General features: G+C 41.5%; 1 protein-coding gene across 2 annotated transcripts in view; it reads right to left on the bottom strand.

Moving 5' to 3' along the window:
- The window catches only part of cables2a (Cdk5 and Abl enzyme substrate 2a), a 31049-nt gene extending 13746 nt beyond the window's left edge, over window positions 1-17303 (bottom strand). Inside the window, exons 1-4 of one of the 2 annotated variants that reach the window (XM_063208597.1) lie at window positions 16771-17303; window positions 14536-14634; window positions 5462-5539; window positions 1366-1465 (exon numbers count right to left, since the gene is read on the bottom strand). In XM_063208597.1, coding sequence (XP_063064667.1) covers window positions 1366-1465; window positions 5462-5539; window positions 14536-14634; window positions 16771-17303 — 810 coding nt within the window. The remainder of the gene's footprint in view (window positions 1-1365; window positions 1466-5461; window positions 5540-14535; window positions 14635-16770) is intronic. The other variant, XM_063208598.1, reaches the window with a different exon arrangement.
- Window positions 17304-17537: the final 234 nt, after the last annotated feature.

Below are 17537 nucleotides of genomic sequence, written 5' to 3'. Positions count from 1 at the left end.
CACAATCAGGGCTCTTAATTGGGGTGGCAAATCATATTTCTGGGGGGGCAAATGCCACCCCCTGCCACCCCTTAAAACCGCCCCTGCCAGTAGGTGGCAAGAGGTGTTTTATTTGTGCCACGTGTGCCAGCCAAGAGGCAGGTTGAGGCTGGTCTAATTCTAATTAATACTGCAGTGCAGCACCCTGGGAGGCGTTAATAAATGGAAGAATGCCACACTCTAAATATGGATTGGTCAGCAACTCACACAATAGGAGGCTTTGTTGGGGTGCGGAAAGGGGGGGTGCTTAACCGTAAGCCCCCAAATTCATAATATCAGCCAAGCTGCTGCACAATTGAAGTACACCCTTGGCAGTAGAGCAACTGCAACGCAAACACATTCTTCCTAGAATGAAGAGGCTTGGTGGCTTAGTGGTGGCTTAGTGGTAAGTAAATATCCACAATAGGTTACAAATAGAAAAGATACAGGAGGCTACTAAAACAAAAAGAAGTTCAAAAAATAATAATGATTTTGATCACAATGATCCATGATGATGGTTTGAAGCACTGTCATATCACTCATATCATGTGGTAGTTCTCTGAACTAAAGGGTAACTACTAGGGTTACAGAACTTTGAAAGGGCGTGTCACTATTCTGCCTTCTTGCACTGTGTTTGTGGCTCTGCATATCACGATGCACGGTCATCTGAAGGGATACTATATTTGTCGCTGTGAAGAACACATTGTTTACATAGCACATGGACTATGCAAGTTCCCTAAGCACTTCTTCTGGATAGCATTTGTAGTAGAAAAATATCCAGCACATCCCCGTCCATTACACTTTAGCATTCCATACATTTTTGTATTAACCTTCTGCTTCTTCAGAGCCTTCTCAGGTGAGAAGGACTGAACGACCGAAATGTTATGAGCAATAAAACTGCGAGTGTAATGGCCAATCTGTGTGATGTTGGGCTATTCCTTTGAATCACAACCTTGCATTCGTTATTGAGGTGTGCAGAAGCATTCTCTGGTTAACATTTTTAAGTCTCAAAAAGAGATCAAGCTGCCTATACGGTAGCTTCCAGCCCCTTAAATCACCAAGAGCTCTAAGAATCTTACAGTTCATAGCTGCAGTGGGGGTCTTTCAGCTGCTTTGATTATTTCTAATTTTCATTTTAACCTACTTTTTATGTTTTGTTTGTTTTTTTAGTCTAGTCTTGTCTTTGTGTACTATTGTAATTGTCTGTCCAAGTGTTAATTGTACTCCCAAAACGCAAGCAAAATTCCCTTCGGAGCATTAAAGGTGTATTCATATTCACCATGACCTGGATAGAATATTTTAGACACTTGGTCTCTACAATCAGGATGCACTCTGAGGGGGTCTCACCTTGCCGAACGCCCCCAGCTCCACCCCCTCCAGCCCGGGCACTGTGTCGGGGACCACCCCTGACATGTTCCTCGGACGCGGAGGCTCCAACTTGGGATCACTAGGAAAAGGGGGGAAAAACATCAAATAAAACTAACATTAATTAAATAAAAGCCACAACAAAAACATAGCAAAACATAATAACATCATGCAGAAAAAGGCAAAAACATAAATAAGAAAAAAGAAAATAAGATAACAAAAGAACAGAAGGAAAAAATAAAATAAAAGAGGAAAAAGGAAAAAGAGGAAAACACAGTGAGGGTTAGGCAGAGAGAGGAAGGAGGAGTGCCACAGCGAGGAAGGAAGCTGTTGTTTCTCAGATCCTACCTCAGGCCATCAATCTATTATTGATGCCAAAAACAAGAAGACATCGCAGCAGAAATCGCAGCAACAAATTCAACTGCTCGGAATTTTTAGAGGTTTTTACGACTGTGTCTGTTTGTGCGTAACATTAAACATGAAGAGGGCAATTACAATGAATTATATTACAGCCTTAAGGTGTTCTTCATTTCAGTGCTTCATTTCAGAGTTGTGCAAATTTGAAGTGCACTTCCACACATCCTGACTGACATCCAGTTTTTTTATGATCTCAATTAAAAATAAGTTACTCATTTCAAAGTCTTAAACTGAGCACAAGTTCAACCGAAATTTAAGTCTGCCTCCGTTAATTTCATGTCTGAATTTGTAAAGCCCCCCCACTACACACATACTCACACACCTTACAGGACAAATGAGACGTGATATCAAATTGCCCAGTCAGAGATGCCAAAAATTGACCTACAGTGGTGGATTGGAGTGGTTCATTTCTATCACAGCATAATGGCTTAACGGAGCTTTGGTATAGTCCCAACCAAACTAGATCTTCTTTGTTAGTAGGGTTACATGCAATACACAGGCTTTACGCGCATGACACATTCATCTTTTTTTTAGCGACAAAAGGAAAGAATAGCGAGCGCTCTATAGTCTTTACTCCAGGTTGAAGGGATGCATCTGGTTATTCCTTTTAGGGCTTGGCAGAATTTTTTTTTTGGACTCAGATCCTCGGGTTGGTGTTTCGCGTTTATTTGAAACAGACTGCCTTTCTGATTGCAGAGTATAAAAACAGTAAAGGTAATGTGAATGTGACGGAGACCTGCACCAAAAAAAAAAGAAAAAAGCTCTGAGGTAAACCACTTCTGGTTAGTCGAGTACACAGAAAACAAGCCAGCCTTTCCTTCCTCCTCTTCCTGCAGGGATTAAAGCAAAAAAAAAGTCATCTGACTGAACTTTTTTACCGGTTAGGTACCCGATCGAGTATCACTCCGTAACCCTACGAAAACCAATGTAGCCAGGCTTTGCCCTCATAACAAAACATACACTGGTTTTATGCAAGGAATGGTGCCAGAGCCAGCACTAGGCATAGGCAGACAGGGCAGTCGCCTAGAGCAGAATAGACCTATGTCTTTAGGGCGCCAGTAATACCAAAAAGTGCCACAAAATCAGAACTTCAGCCAACATAAAACTTTACACTTTACATTAACAATGAATATTCATTATACACTCAGTAGGCCTATATACACTCTCAGTATGAATGTACCTGTAGGTACTAGATCAGATGTGCTCAATCAGATGTAGGCCTACAATGCTATGTTTACAGATGCCAATTTCTAAATACAAGAAAAAGGAAAGAGGGAAAGGGGGCAGGCCTAGGCCACCAGATTGACTAGAACTGGCTGAGAATGGAGGGATAATGGATATATCAGACTGCAAACATTGAACTGCAATTTGGGGCATGTTTTGGTTATTTCCTCTTATTTCTACCCATTGTTTATGAATTGTTCACAACATTATGCAGAATGGATTCACAATGAGTGTTGCTTCAAAATGGTCTAGCTGATATCACAGAATTATTGACTTGGAATTGCAATGCGTTGATACAGTGATCCCATTATGGTTTTTTTTTTGTAGTAGTAGGCTATATTTTGTCTTTCCCATCAGAATGGGCAAACACTGTTCTGGTGAAAGCACTGGTGCGCATTGCTTGCAGTATTTCTGACATTTAAAAAATAATGCACTGGTCATAGCAATCAGAGGGAGAAAACTAGTTTTTGGTTATTTTGTATGATTTTCACTATTCATCCTGTTACAGATAACTTCAGGGTGCGGTAGTCTACCTCTTGTGTTCTACCGTTATGAAAACCTATGGCTACCGGTACTTTTTTGCTTCTCGATGTGCGGTGACAGGCACACGCTTACCATTGATTTAAAAAACGTCCCCGATTCCTACACGCACCCGTGTTCTCTCCTACAAGCTGACACGACACAAGCAGACACGACACAGTCACAGACGTCTATCGAAAGTAACACACTTTCCAAAGCTTGTCGCGTAACTTTCCACTCGAATCAAGGCAAATCACCCACCTATCAGTCTTGAGTGCGCAAATAACTGAACTCAAACGAAGCGTATAGTCCGAGAAGATGGGCACAGACGTTGAGCCACTCAAAAACAAGCACACACACAACTGTTGCTGCACACTATTCCAGTTAGCAAAAATAGCATCACAGTAGCCTACAACAAGCCTTGAAAGTGAAACAAACACCGAAACGGCATTTATTGACCATGAGTCCACCCATCAGAACACTGCTTCCCAGAACAAGACATAAAATATTGGCTCTGCCAGGGATACCCTCCGTGACCCCTGTAAAATGCAACCCATTTTTAACGTATTTCTTAAATATATATCGACAACAACAAAGTTAATATGCTATGATTACAGGTGAGAAGTTGTCAACAACTAGAGCCAGTTCTACACGTAGCCAGTCAAACGCGCTAAAATTTGAGGATGAAACGCATGGTATTACGCATGGTATATCCTAGCTAGCTGCCAATGATAGCCGTCCCATTGGGGCTATGAATAATGTTAGTAAAAGTCACAATGCCTAAAAGGAAACCCCTTCATGAAAAGGACATCATGCGCAGTCGAAGTAAACTATTCTTATTTTTCTAACTATCCATCACGGCAGGTGCAATGATAATGGGAACATACGTGTCCTACCTTCTTCCAGCTATGCATTCCATGCATATGCATTATTATTAGCCCATATTGGAATATCAGTCCAACTCGTTTAATGATGGTCATTGCACTTTAAAGACATAGTATTACACTTATTTTCTTTTCTGCCATCAGCAACAATGTTGGCTATTTGTTTTTTAATCTCTCGCGCTGATTTGTTGACCACTCGTGTACTTTTTTTTTTTTTTTTTTTGGAACACGGAAGACTATGGCTGAAAACTACTGAGTGAATCTGTTGTATGACACCACCGGTGGTGGCGTGTATAACTAAATCCGTACACCAAACACACCTTTCCTCCCCTTCTCATGACCAGGAGAGCTCTGGATTTGAGTTCAGTTGGAAAGTAAAAATTGTAAATTAATTGACATGAATTATAAGGACGGAAATCCGTCCAAACGAAAATCCAGTTGACGGAAATCCGTCATAGCGACGGAAAACTTTAATCCCTCTTCCTGTCACATACTGCAAGATGGCGTGCAAGATGCTGCGTTAGTTAGTGAAGACCAAAGAATGTAGATTGGATAAGAAGTATCACTCAGTGGAAAATGCATTGGCCACGGTGTAGTATGGAGTTGCTTAAATACCATACTGCAAGATGCCGTGCAAGATGCTGCGTTAGTTAGTGAAGACGTTTTGTTGTGCCGTGTTTTTTTTTCCTGTGTGTTCGAACATGTTTTGTGTTGAATCATTACCTTGTTGTAAGGGGTGGTTATGGTGCATTCTTTTGAAACTCGGTTGTCGGAAACCTTGACCTCCGCCTCGGGAAAGTGCAGAATAACGGATACTTCACTCTGGGTTACGAAACACAAACTCGGAGTACTTCTGTGTACTCCGAGTTCGCTAAACATTAGTTTTTTTCAGACATTTGTATTGTCTGCAGCTGTTGCAATAGAACGCATTCACAACGGATGTCTGGAGAACGAACTCTGGTTCACCGACAATCGAGTTTCAAAAGAATGAGCCACTATTTTCTGTTGTGTGGTGTGGTTAGTGTAGTCTGTACCTGAAGTCATAGCTCTCTCCATACGGTAGAACAGAGAAAGCTGCACACAGAGACCGCTTGGCACATATCAGCACAATCCTGCAGAACACACATACATACATACACACACCAAAACACAAATACAGCACGTAGACAACACGTACAGACAAAACAACAAAGAGCGTCATTCCTCAGCCAAATGCATCCACACCACAATGGCGCAAAAACACAGACCATCATCATAGTAGCTACGGTAGCTCTTGCTATGTAGCTTGGCCATACAACAAGTAGCACTACTCTCTATAAAGACATGCAGCATCACCAACGAAAACTAAGGAGAGACGAACCAAAACAAGTAGAGCAGTAGACAAGAGTAGTACCAGAGAGTGTTGTTGAACAGAATGCAATACATGCATCTTTGGTAGTACTCCTCTACAAAGTCTACTCTACTACAGCACTACTCTACTAGCTCTACTAACACATGCAGCATTGCCCACCACAACAACTACGAAACAAACAAACAAACCAAAACAAAACAAAAACACTCCAGCATCATCACATAGCCTGTTTACATCTGCATCATATTAGTGACCAGATTCAGCTCTGGCCATCCCAGGGTACTACTAAAAAAAAAAGGTTAAAAAGGTGCACCCGCCGTGTAATATTTTTTGTAGTTTATTTCCAGAATTCATGCTGCCCACAAAAATGCTACCTTTTTCATGAATACTTACCACGACTACCAAATTTTAAGCATTCATTATGACTCAACAGAGACAGACATAGACATTTTAGCTGCAAAACTTACTATACTTTGGTTATACCAGTAAATATTGGTGTATTATTTAGTACATATTCATGAAAAGATCAAATTTGCTAATGGGCAGCACAGTTTCAATGAGCAGCATAGTTGCAGTACCCATTCTGGCCACGTTCTACACAGTGCACCTCTAAGTAATAACCCTAGCCAAGTTAACCAACAGGGAAGTAGTAAACCTGCTAACAGATAGTCCACAGGTGTCATTTAGCTAACACAATGAGGACTCCAAGCTCTTCTATTAGATGATTTAAATACCACTACCTGAAGGTTAATTTAGCCTGGTTTACTAGCTTACTTAGCCAGGTTCTTGGAATACTCCCCAGAAAGTAAGCACCCGCTACTCCATAATATCCATTTCAGCCAGTTCACTCCTCCTGCTCCTGCTTGTCCCTACGGTAGATGAGCTCATTAGCGTAGGATCACAGGTGTGTGTTGTCTACAACAGCAGAGGGAGTAGCTAACCCGTAGCAGGACCTTCTCTCTCTCAATCCAATCGGTCCTCCTCTGTGACTGCTAATCTGACATGTTAGACGTGTTAAAGCAATACTAAGTGGTTTTACTCTTGGTCTGCCCGCCAAACAGGTTGACAGTGGATTTCTACCTCACTCACACAGAAACATATTAGGGACAGTGTGGTTACTAATGACTTTGGCCACATATTTGAGGCTTGAGTAAAAAAAAGAAAACGACTTATTGTTGCTTTAACACAGTTGAAGAGAACCACTCAATCCAATCCTTAGTCAACCCTGAACACTCAGGGCCATCCCTGCCGACCTACAGCACAAGAAGTGTCTCTCGCCAATCGTTCACCTCAGCACCAGCTGTCAACAGTACCAAATGAATACATACAAGGACTCATCTCCGGCCCTGCCAAGCCAAGCCCAAGTCCTGGGGCCTCATGTACAAAGACTTCCGTAGATTCCCTACTAAATCTTTGCGTAACTGAAAATCTGAAAAAATGCATTTGCACCTGAAAATCTCAAATCAGTCAATGCACAATCACTCAGGTTTTCATGACGATTCATGTGGTATGCCTGACTGCACATGAAATTTAGTACACATGCACTTCATGCTAAGTCTGTATTATTAAGCTTACATCTGAAAATTTGTGTGAAAAGTTTTTTTTGTGGCCAAGTAAGTTTTGTACATGAGGCCCCTGGACACTGCTTATGTAACAAGTCATCGGCCACCCCCACCACACACACCCCCATCCCCACAGCCCACACACACACACCCAGAGTCTTATACAATTACACCCACCCCGACCCGCTAATCTGGGGAGCTCGCTCATTGGCTATCTGTCCAGTCGAGACTCTTGACAACCGGAGTGTCCTTGACGATGAATAGAATTATGTCATCAGCTCATTGCTCCGCTCCCCGTGATTGGTCAACGCAATGAAACAAACAAATACATGGAAGACTAAAAAAAATGAAGCAAATCACTAGTCATAAACATCTATTGTGTAATGCACCGAAAGGGGACTGGCTTGCTCCAAAACATTGGGAAAGGGAACAGTGCAAATGAGAAAAAAGTCTTTTTTGCGACTGTGACTGCCCATTACATCTATTCGCATCAAACTAACGCTTTACATTTCTTAAATTAACTGGGTTGAAGCACTCCAGGCTTGAGTGCGTATTAGATACTTATGTAGCGTACACTTGGCTTTGCATGGCCCGAAGACAAACAAATAAATCACAGGGCGGGACGCATCTGTTACTGAGGCGGTGGGGTGACCCTTTTCCATCTGCAAATAGCGTCGCCGCTGACGACATCATATTTCACACCCCAATTTCACACTGACACATTTATGCAACGTTTAATCAGCGCTAGGTTGGCCTGCTACCAAGAAAACAGCTATACATGTGTAGGCTCTGTGTGTGTGTGTGTGTAGGTGGAATAATTGACGTACAGTACTTGGGAAAAACACAGAAACACATGGGAGAGCCATGAGGGAAATTCAGACCAAATCAATGTAAAATCCCTGCTACAAATTTGATAAACTCCAATCAGCTCCAAATCAGTTGAATGTAATGAGCACCCTCGACAGGTACAGTACATGAGGGGGTCCAATCTAGTCAACAACTAGATGACCAACGACAGTCAGCCATGTTGGAGGGAAAGCATGGCAGGCATTTTATAGCACTTTTATGAACTTGGGAATTGACCCCATTTGCTCACATTCCCAGGGTATCTGCACATTTTTGATCACCCAATTTAATCATTTTTAAGATCGTTTTAAGACCGCCGTTGAGAAAAATTAAGACCACCGAGTGGGGTGTGTCTGTGTGTGCATTATAATATTACTATTGGTATGGGTACATTGCTATAATGTAATGTAATACATATAATAAAAATACTATATGATTATTGTGTTACCGATTTAGTTTCGTTTAGATTAGTTCTGCTCCTGACACACTTTGGTGACACACTCTGGTTGAGGGGAGGGAGTTGGATGATGTGTGTCTGGTTGAGGGGAGGGAGGTGGATGATGTGTGTCTGGGTGAGTGTTTGGCTGAGTGTGTATGCATGGGATATTCCATTTCAGTTCGGCACTCCCTCATTGCTCCAAGGTGGTGCGGTGCGGTGGGGTGGGGTGGGGTGCTGTGGGGCACTGCTATTTTCAGATGAGTAGCCTCACTGGCGTTTGATGCTTATCAAGAGAGTGACTTAATTCCCGTGAGGAGGAAGAGGAGGAGGAGGAAGGTAAGAAGGAAAGACGGGGTAAAAGACATGAAACAAGAAAGAGACACAGAAAGGAGGAAAGACAAAAAGAATGAAAGGCAAAAGAATGAGAGACAGAAAGAAAGAAAGAAAGAAAGAAAGAAAGAAAGAAAGAAAGAAAGAAAGAAAGAAAGAAAGAAAGAAAGAAAGAAAGAAAGAAAGAAAGAAAGAAAGAAAGAAAGAGAGAGAGAGAAACAAAAAGACATAAGGAAGGAAAGACAGAAAAAAGGCAGAGGGACAGAAAGAAAGAAAGAAAGAAAGACAGACAGACAGACAGACAGACAGAAAGAAAGGACAGAAAGAAAGGACAGAAAGAAAGAAAGAAAGAAAACGCTTTTCTCATCATGCACGACCGCACATGGGCCAACCTGTTCTCCTGTGTGTGAGTCTGTTAAGGGGTCCTAAGTGAGTTAGCCGTAAGTGTTAGACCATCACTTGTGACTTCATTATTAGATCAGGGATGAGAGAGACGCTCGGTGGGACTTGTTGCATGGCATCACCTCTGATGATGACGGCATGTTGAGTGCCGCACCTCAGAATCAGACGCCTCAGGGCACAGAGACCAGAAACCAGCTGCCACAGGACGGCAGGTCACACTAGCACTTTGTGGTGTCTGTGTCTGTGTGTGAGTGTGAGTGTGAGTGTGAGTGTGAGTGTGTGTGTGTGTGTGTGAGTGTGAGTGTGAGTGTGAGTGTGAGTGTGTGTGTGTGTGTGTGTGAGTGTGTGTGTGAGTGTGTGTGTGAGTGTGTCTCCCGATATCGGTGTGTGAAGATTCCAAGATGTGTCTTGCTACCTTTCTCGCGGGCCGTGGATTTAGTCCGGCAGCCAAAAGCCAAATATCAGCCGAACCCAGTTTCGTCTGATAAAGTTTTTTTCTTTGCAGTTTGTGGTTGCTTAAGGTGTACCTATTAAGATTCCAGACGATGCCCGGTGATATCCCTTGAGCATTTTCAGATATTGAGCCTTTTATGCTTGATGTGCTGCAGCCATAGATTACAACAGTGTTTGGCTCCCAATTCATGTCATGCTGACCAAATACCCTATACCATACTTATTTTGTGTTTGTTTACATGGTAGGATGTGTATAAGAACAGGTGGTGAGGTATGGACATCAGTGGGGGTGGGGTCATGCATGTTTGGGGGCGGAGCATTCACCCAAAAAGCCTGATTTTCCAAGTCGGAGACACAAAGGCCAACATTTCGCCAAACGTGGCTTTATATCTCATAGTGGGTTGTTTGGTTTTGCTGTTTGTAGTTGTCCAACACTTACCCATCAGGATAAGAGTGGGTGATGTGCCAATTTCTGATATTAACCCTTTCATGTTGATTTCGCTGCAGCCATAGCCCGCAAGCTTTTGACAGCTTCATAACTGCACTATGATTAACCATAGAGCATTCTGGGTGGTAGGCCTGCCGCATCAAAGTGGAGAAAGAGTCCTCGTACCAAATAAAATTTAGACAATTACATAACTAGCTGTTTTTCAAGCAGAAATATGTAACATTTAGGCGAATATTGGTGGTGTCAGCTCAGACATACCCAGAAAGGATTAATAATTCAACACAGAATTTCACCATTTCATACATTGCTATTTACTCTTCCTGTGCTGTTGTAACACAAAATAAAAATTGTAAGTAATAATTACACAATTTTTGGCTGATTATTTGTTTGCCTACAAAGTACATAATTTCAGTGGTGGTCGTATTAACATGGAAAGAGATAAAATTAAAAATGTAAATCCACAAAATTACATTGTAATTGACCTTTTACCAGCCCATGCCATATCAGGGTGTGACACTGTGGCATCCTATTTTGGTATTGGTAAAGGCTTTGTTATCAAGACCCTAAAAGCTGGATATCCATTGACATCAATTGGTAATGTGCTGGCACCATTCCAACAACTTTCCAGTGAGGCCACTAACTTTGAGTCGGCATGTTATGGCATTCCAGACAGTATCAGCATGTCACATACAAGGTTGGTGGTATGGGGAAAAAAGAATGGGAAAGGTCATTTTTCTTCACCTAACCTGGCTGCTCTTCCACCAACAACAGAGGCATTTCTTGAGAATGTGAAAAGGGCTCATTTTCAAGCAATATTGTGGAGGACATTGGTTCACACTCCACCTGAACTATCTCCTGAAGCATTTGGATGGACGAAAGACCCATGCAACAAAGCACTGATACCAATAAGTGTTCCAGAAAATGTCAAAGTGGCACCAGACTACATTTTACAGATGATCAGATGTGGTTGCAAGAGTAAAAGCCCCTGCAATTGTAAGAAATGTAGCTGTGCTGTAAACAGTGTGCCTTGCACCATTTTCTGTGCATGTTTTCGGCTGGGATGCTGCCGAACCAATGTTGCGTGTAGTGTATATAATGTAGGCTATAGGTGTTTTAGGTGTTAAGGACTCTGTATGTTGTATAGGTGTAGACAGGTCTTTCTGTGCGAATTTAAATGCATGTACATGTCTTATTTGATGGCTTTATGGACTTTTAAGTGATCATTTAATACCAGTCAGGATACACTGGATTGACTTAATTTTTTGACTCAACAGTATGTATAGTGTATAGCTGTTTTCCTATGTTTAGACCTCTCTCTCTCTCTCTCTCTCTCTCTCTCTCTCTCTCTCTCTCTCTCTCTCTCTCTCTCTCTCTCTCTCTCTCTCTCTCTCTCTCTCTCTCTCTCTCTCACTGTCTCACTCTCCCTCTTTCTCTCTCTCTCACTGTCTCTGAGCGTGCGGTACTGTATGTTGCAGTGTATATAGGTCTTTCTGTGTAAATTTAAATGCATGTACAGATCTAATTTGATGGCTTTATGGATTTAAGTGATCATTCAATACCAGTCTGGATACACTGGATGTATGTCATTTCTTTACTCATCTTTTGGAACAGCCAACGACTGCTCACCAGTTACCCCCACACTCTGTTGTCTTTTTTTTTTTTGGGGGTGGGGGGTGTTCTTTTATGTTGGCTATTTGTGGTAGGCTACCTACCGGCGATGTTGTGCATGTACAGTTGTGCTCATATGTTTACATACCCCAGCAGAATAAACGCTTTCTCTGCGATTTCTCACAAAATATGAAGGATTACACAAAACCTTTTTTTTCACTCATGGCTAGTGACTGGCTTAAGATATTTATTAGCAATATTCTGTGTTTACTCTTTCAAAAGCATGATCACAACCCAAACTACCCAAATGACCCTGTTCAAAAGTTTACATACCCTAGTTTCTGATGCTGAATATGGCCCTGTTTAACATCAGGGACCGCTCTAAATTGTTTGTGGTAGTTGTGGATAAGGCTCTTAATGTTCTCAGATGACAAAACAGCACATTCTTCCTGGCAGAATGGTTGTTTCCTATAATATCTTTGGGTGTCTTGCTGGAACCTCACATTTGAGGTTTCCCCTGAGTGGCTCAATGATGTTGAGATCAAGAGAGTGAGATGGTCGCTCAAAAACCTTCATTTTATTCTTTCTGAAGCTAATGACGGGTTGATTTGGCTTTCTGTGTCGAAATATTGTCATGTTGGCACTATTGGAATTTCAATTCAGAAATGCAATATGAGGGGGTTTAGTTGAAATCAAGCCATTGGACAAGGGAATCATTGCATTGCAATGATCATTGCAAGGAAATTTGTTCAGGAGACATAGGACAACCAAAAATAACTTCAGGTGAAATATAGGACAACATGAAAAAATGTTTTGAACTGTACAGCAAAGAGGCACTTGAGGAAAGATGGGCTGTTGGGGGTTGCCAGGAGGAAGCCATTACTACAAAAATGCAAACATGTTATTTTGCATATTATACACCAAATAGCACAGTGAGAAGCATCAAAATGCCTGTGACAAAGTCATTTGGAAAAATGAGATCAATATGGAACTTTTTTAGGCCACTATTAACAGTACCATTTGGAGAACAGTCAATGGAGCCTATGATGACAGTTACACCATACCCTTCTGTGAAACATGGTCATGGACCACTGATTTCATGGGGACATTTGAGTTACAAATGCATTATACTTTTGATCCATACTCGCAGAATGATGAATACATTGCCCTGTGAAAAATACTGGAGGAAACTTGACACACATCAGCCTTGAAACTGCACATGGTCCATTGTTTGGACATGCCAACATGACAATATTTCAACACAGAAAGCCAAATCAACCCATCACTAGCTTCAGAAAGAATAAAATGAAGTTTTTCAGCGACCATCTCACTCTCATGATCTCAACATCATTGAGCCATTCAGGGGAAACCTCAAATGTGATGTTTCAGCAAGACACCCTCAAATATTATAGGAAACAACCATTCTACCAGGAAGGATGTGCTGTTTTGTCATCTGAGAACATCAAGAGCCTTATCCACAAAAAACACAAACAATTTAGAGTGGTCCCTGATGTTAAACAGGGCCATATTCAGCATCAGAAACCAGGGTATGTAAACTTTTGAACAGGGTCATTTGGGTAGTTTGGGTTGTGATCATGCTTTTGAAAGAGTAAACACAGAATATTGCTAATAAATATCTTAAGCTAGTCACTAGCAATGAGTGAAAAAAAAGGTTTTGTGTAATCCTTCATATTTTGTGAGAAATCGCGAAGAAAGCGTTTATTCTGCTGGGGTATGTAAACATATGAGCACAACTGTATGTTGCTCATGATGTCACAATCCATTCCATACTTTACAGTCTTATTCTAAGCAATGTTGTGAATGTTTTTACTGAGGCATTTCTTGATTTGTCATTCATGACCTGATTTATATAACTAAATGCATAAAAATAGGCCGAAATCGCATTTTTTTAAGGTTATTAGCAGTATTTTCTCTGTACCTGGATAACAAAAGGAGATAGCCACAATTAACCACAGTAAATATTCTTGTATGTACAATATTAACAAAATAAAAAAGGAATTTTGAAGCTGGCATTTTCAGGTGGTCAGATTCATTGCATCAAAATATATGCAAATTAGTGCATATTTAATTAGATATTGCCTAATTTGCATATTTAAACATTAAATTACAGAAAACTTGTAATACATTTTTTTCTCCAATTCATACGAGTAATCATCTGATAAAGTTTCATATTGATATCTGCAAGTTAAAAAAATGACCCTATTCACCTACAGTGTCTCGCCTTTTGTGGGATTGCTGTTATGAAAGGGTTAATTATTACCCCATATTGGGTTTGTTTCAATAAGGGCAGTGTTAAGGCAGTCCAATGTGAATGTTTTTCAGGTAATAGTAGCAATTTGGTACATTTTGTAACATTATTCACAGTAATATTAGGTGTCTTTAGTTTTTTAATTTGATAATTTTTCATAATTTGCATTTATGGGACAATAAAGGCTCAAAATCTGGAAATGCTCAAGGGATATCACCGGGCATCGTCTGAGATCTTGAAGACTTGCCTAAAATCTATCAGATAAAGCAAAAAAAAAAACTTTATCAAAGAAATCTGGGTTCAACCCCACGGCTCCCGGACTAATTGTGTCCGTTTCACCTAATCCTTCTTTTCATTCAAACCTGCACACACAAACACACGCATACACTAAAGCACCCACCTGCTGCCGCGGGTATCATACTGCCTCATGTTCTTGATGAAGTGGACCTTCTTGCCAGACTTGGGCCCAGGGGAGCTTGGAGGGTTTCGTGTACTGTTACTACAAAAGAAGAAGAAAAAAAAAAAACGGATAAGAAAAAGGTCACCAACTTCATTGTCTCCAGGTAACATGCTCAAGATATCTATTTTTTAAGATTTGACATAAAACTTTCTCTTTCTGGTCTGGCGCTGGTAGCCACAAACATTGTCATTCCATTATAATTTTTTTTTTCAAAAAAAAGACCTGAAAGCTGTCTGGCAGCTGCCAAAATTCAGAGGGCACGGCCGAAGTCAAGAACCAAAATGTTTAAGCTTACTTTGTAAAAAGAAAAAGTAATTTCACAAAGACAGTGGAGATAAACTGACTTTTCACTCAACCAGACTTTCTCACTTACAGTAGTTCAATCAGTCAATCTATCTGTAGATCATTTGCTGCCTCAAAGTCATTTCCCATTTTGGTAAAAACTAAGTAGTAGGCTAGTGTAGTATTTTGCCTTATTTTAGGGACAGATGATTTTGCCTGGCATCAGCGGAAGTAAGCCCAACACAGAGACTGGCATCAGAATAGTAAGGGATGAAATTGAGTTACGTAATGGGTATTAATCTGCTGGGCAGAGCATACTTGGAAACCAGGTTGCTGGGTTAGTCAATTAAGGACAAAAAAATAAAGGTTTACAACGCTGACCTTAAAGCGGATTTGATTTTCTTTAATCAAGAGCGGGAGTGCAGTAACTTGTTTCGTAAGAGTCACCCCACTCGACAACTTTACAACGTAACAACTGACATAGGCAGTTGCCTTCAGTGAACCAAAAATAACAGTAACCAAGCAAGCATCCAGCCGCAAAATCCAGGGTCGCTATGACTACAAAAGGGACAATGGCTGTTTGCTTCCCTTATGGAACACCTGGCCGAACAGGTGATGTGCAAAACGCACATTGAATTGACCACAGACTCTGCTGCAAGGTAGCCTACTTTATGTCTAAAATCTTACGTGCCGAGATAATAGGTGGATAGGAAGCTTCTGCAGTATGTAGGCCTACTTTGACTTCACTACTCAAAGACAAAATGGAAACATACTCATTGCATCAAATTAGTTTTTTTTTTTTTAAATGACAGTCTATCACAAGTCTTATCTGGGAGGTCTAGATCCTTGACTGCCTGAAAATTGGTTTGCCAAAAAATCATAAGCATTTGAGTGCCGGGATAAGGTGAAGGTGCATGCCAGTGACAGAGAGAAAACGTTCAAGCCATCACTTCCTTCAGTTGAGTCAACTTGGCCTGGAGTTTAGAGTAATCTGGTTTGACAGGGATTTCACACTCAGGGAAAATGAGGTTTACTGTAAATACTATGTACAATGGTAAGGTGTGGAATGACACAGCAGGTGGTTTGCATTAAGAACAAACTGAAATATCAGACCTATTCCTCTCATTCTGGTGAAAAATGAGGAAATGACTACAAACACACCTGTAAATGGCCAGAGGGCATAAACTGAAGGTCATAGAAGAGATAAGTCAGCGAGTGAGATTGACAGCATGGTATAATAAACATTGTGCCATACAAACACCGCATCTGATCAGACTGGTTTTAATACGCAGCTGCAATATAAATTACCAGCCAAATGAATCACCCAACAGGGACACGGAAACTACCTGTCGAATGTCATATGAGACAACTACTAAACGAAAGTAAACCGTCCATCCTTATGGTTTGCACCAATGTAGCCCAGATTCGGCTACACTGGCTGGTCCGTGAGTGAGGTTATAATGACTTGGTGTCGTGACGATAGCTGGCAAGGTGCTAGAACTAGAACCTTGTGAGTGTCAAGGAAATAACACCGTTTGTTTACATAAGGTAACTTATCGCCAAGTCACGGGCAACGCTTGAACGGTTCAAAGGGGGATTGACCAATTGCCTTCATTGAAAATATAAATCACTAGATACGGTTGTTTGATCATACATCAACATATTCTCGCATCTTGTCAGCCACATAGTATTAGTCACTGACAGGACAAAGAAAGAAAGCCGCTGCATCATGCAGACGTGGTAGATCTTGAAGCTAGCACACTAGCAGCCATAGCTTAGAGCGCATTTCAACATGTGATACACCATTGACAATAAACAAAATGCGGGGACAACTGATTGCTGACACCATCAGAAAACAGCTAGCCCAAAACCATCTGTTAACAGTTTACCCACCTTTGACGGGTGTCTGGAGACATGAAGTTACAACTCTGAACTGATGTCAGGGTAGGCGATTTGCTAGCTCCCAGGAGGGGATTCTGGGGTCCAGAGGTCGGGGAGAGAGGGGATCCCTGAGATGACAAAGGGTCTGTCTTGACGCTACCTTCTAACAAGCTATCACTGGCGTTACCCCCGACCCCATGAGATGCCAAAAACAAAACAGGTGGAAAGGTGTTAGTCCTCGGCAAAGGAGTAGTAACGCCCCCGCTAACTGAGGTTGACAGCTGGGTGAAGGTTCCGTAGCTGCTGGTTGTCGACAACGGTCCGACCACCGCTCCGGCGTCCTGACTTCGCTGCTCTGTGGCTCTCTGGCACTGGTTACCATTGTTCAAAGGATATACCGGTTTCCCATCTAATGATATATTGGTTAAGAACAATAACGCCGCTTGCCTCCGACGCGAGTCTTTACTTTTCCTAAGCTGTACTTTATGCGATTTAGTCGCGTTTGTACCTGTACTACAGCGTGGACCGCAAGCCGCGGCCGCCATTCTTGAGACTGAAGACATTCGCTCCAAACACAGGCATACAGCGATGAAGCCGGCTAGAGGATTTCTCCACGCCCACTGTCTCCTTATTGGTCAGAATTATAGTATTATGCATGTATTTAGGGTCTTTTGAAAGATGATTGGCTGTCGGTTCTTTGTTCATACATTTTTAACAAAGGTTTCATTATTAGCCTATGTTCACGGCCAGACACATGACAACATTTGAAGTGGCAGAGG

This window comes from Engraulis encrasicolus, chromosome 10 (assembly GCF_034702125.1).
Source record: "Engraulis encrasicolus isolate BLACKSEA-1 chromosome 10, IST_EnEncr_1.0, whole genome shotgun sequence".
NCBI classification, from domain to species: Eukaryota; Metazoa; Chordata; class Actinopteri; order Clupeiformes; family Engraulidae; genus Engraulis; species Engraulis encrasicolus.
The sequence above is the reverse complement of the archived record's forward strand: the minus strand, read 5'-3'. Positions and strand labels throughout refer to the sequence as shown.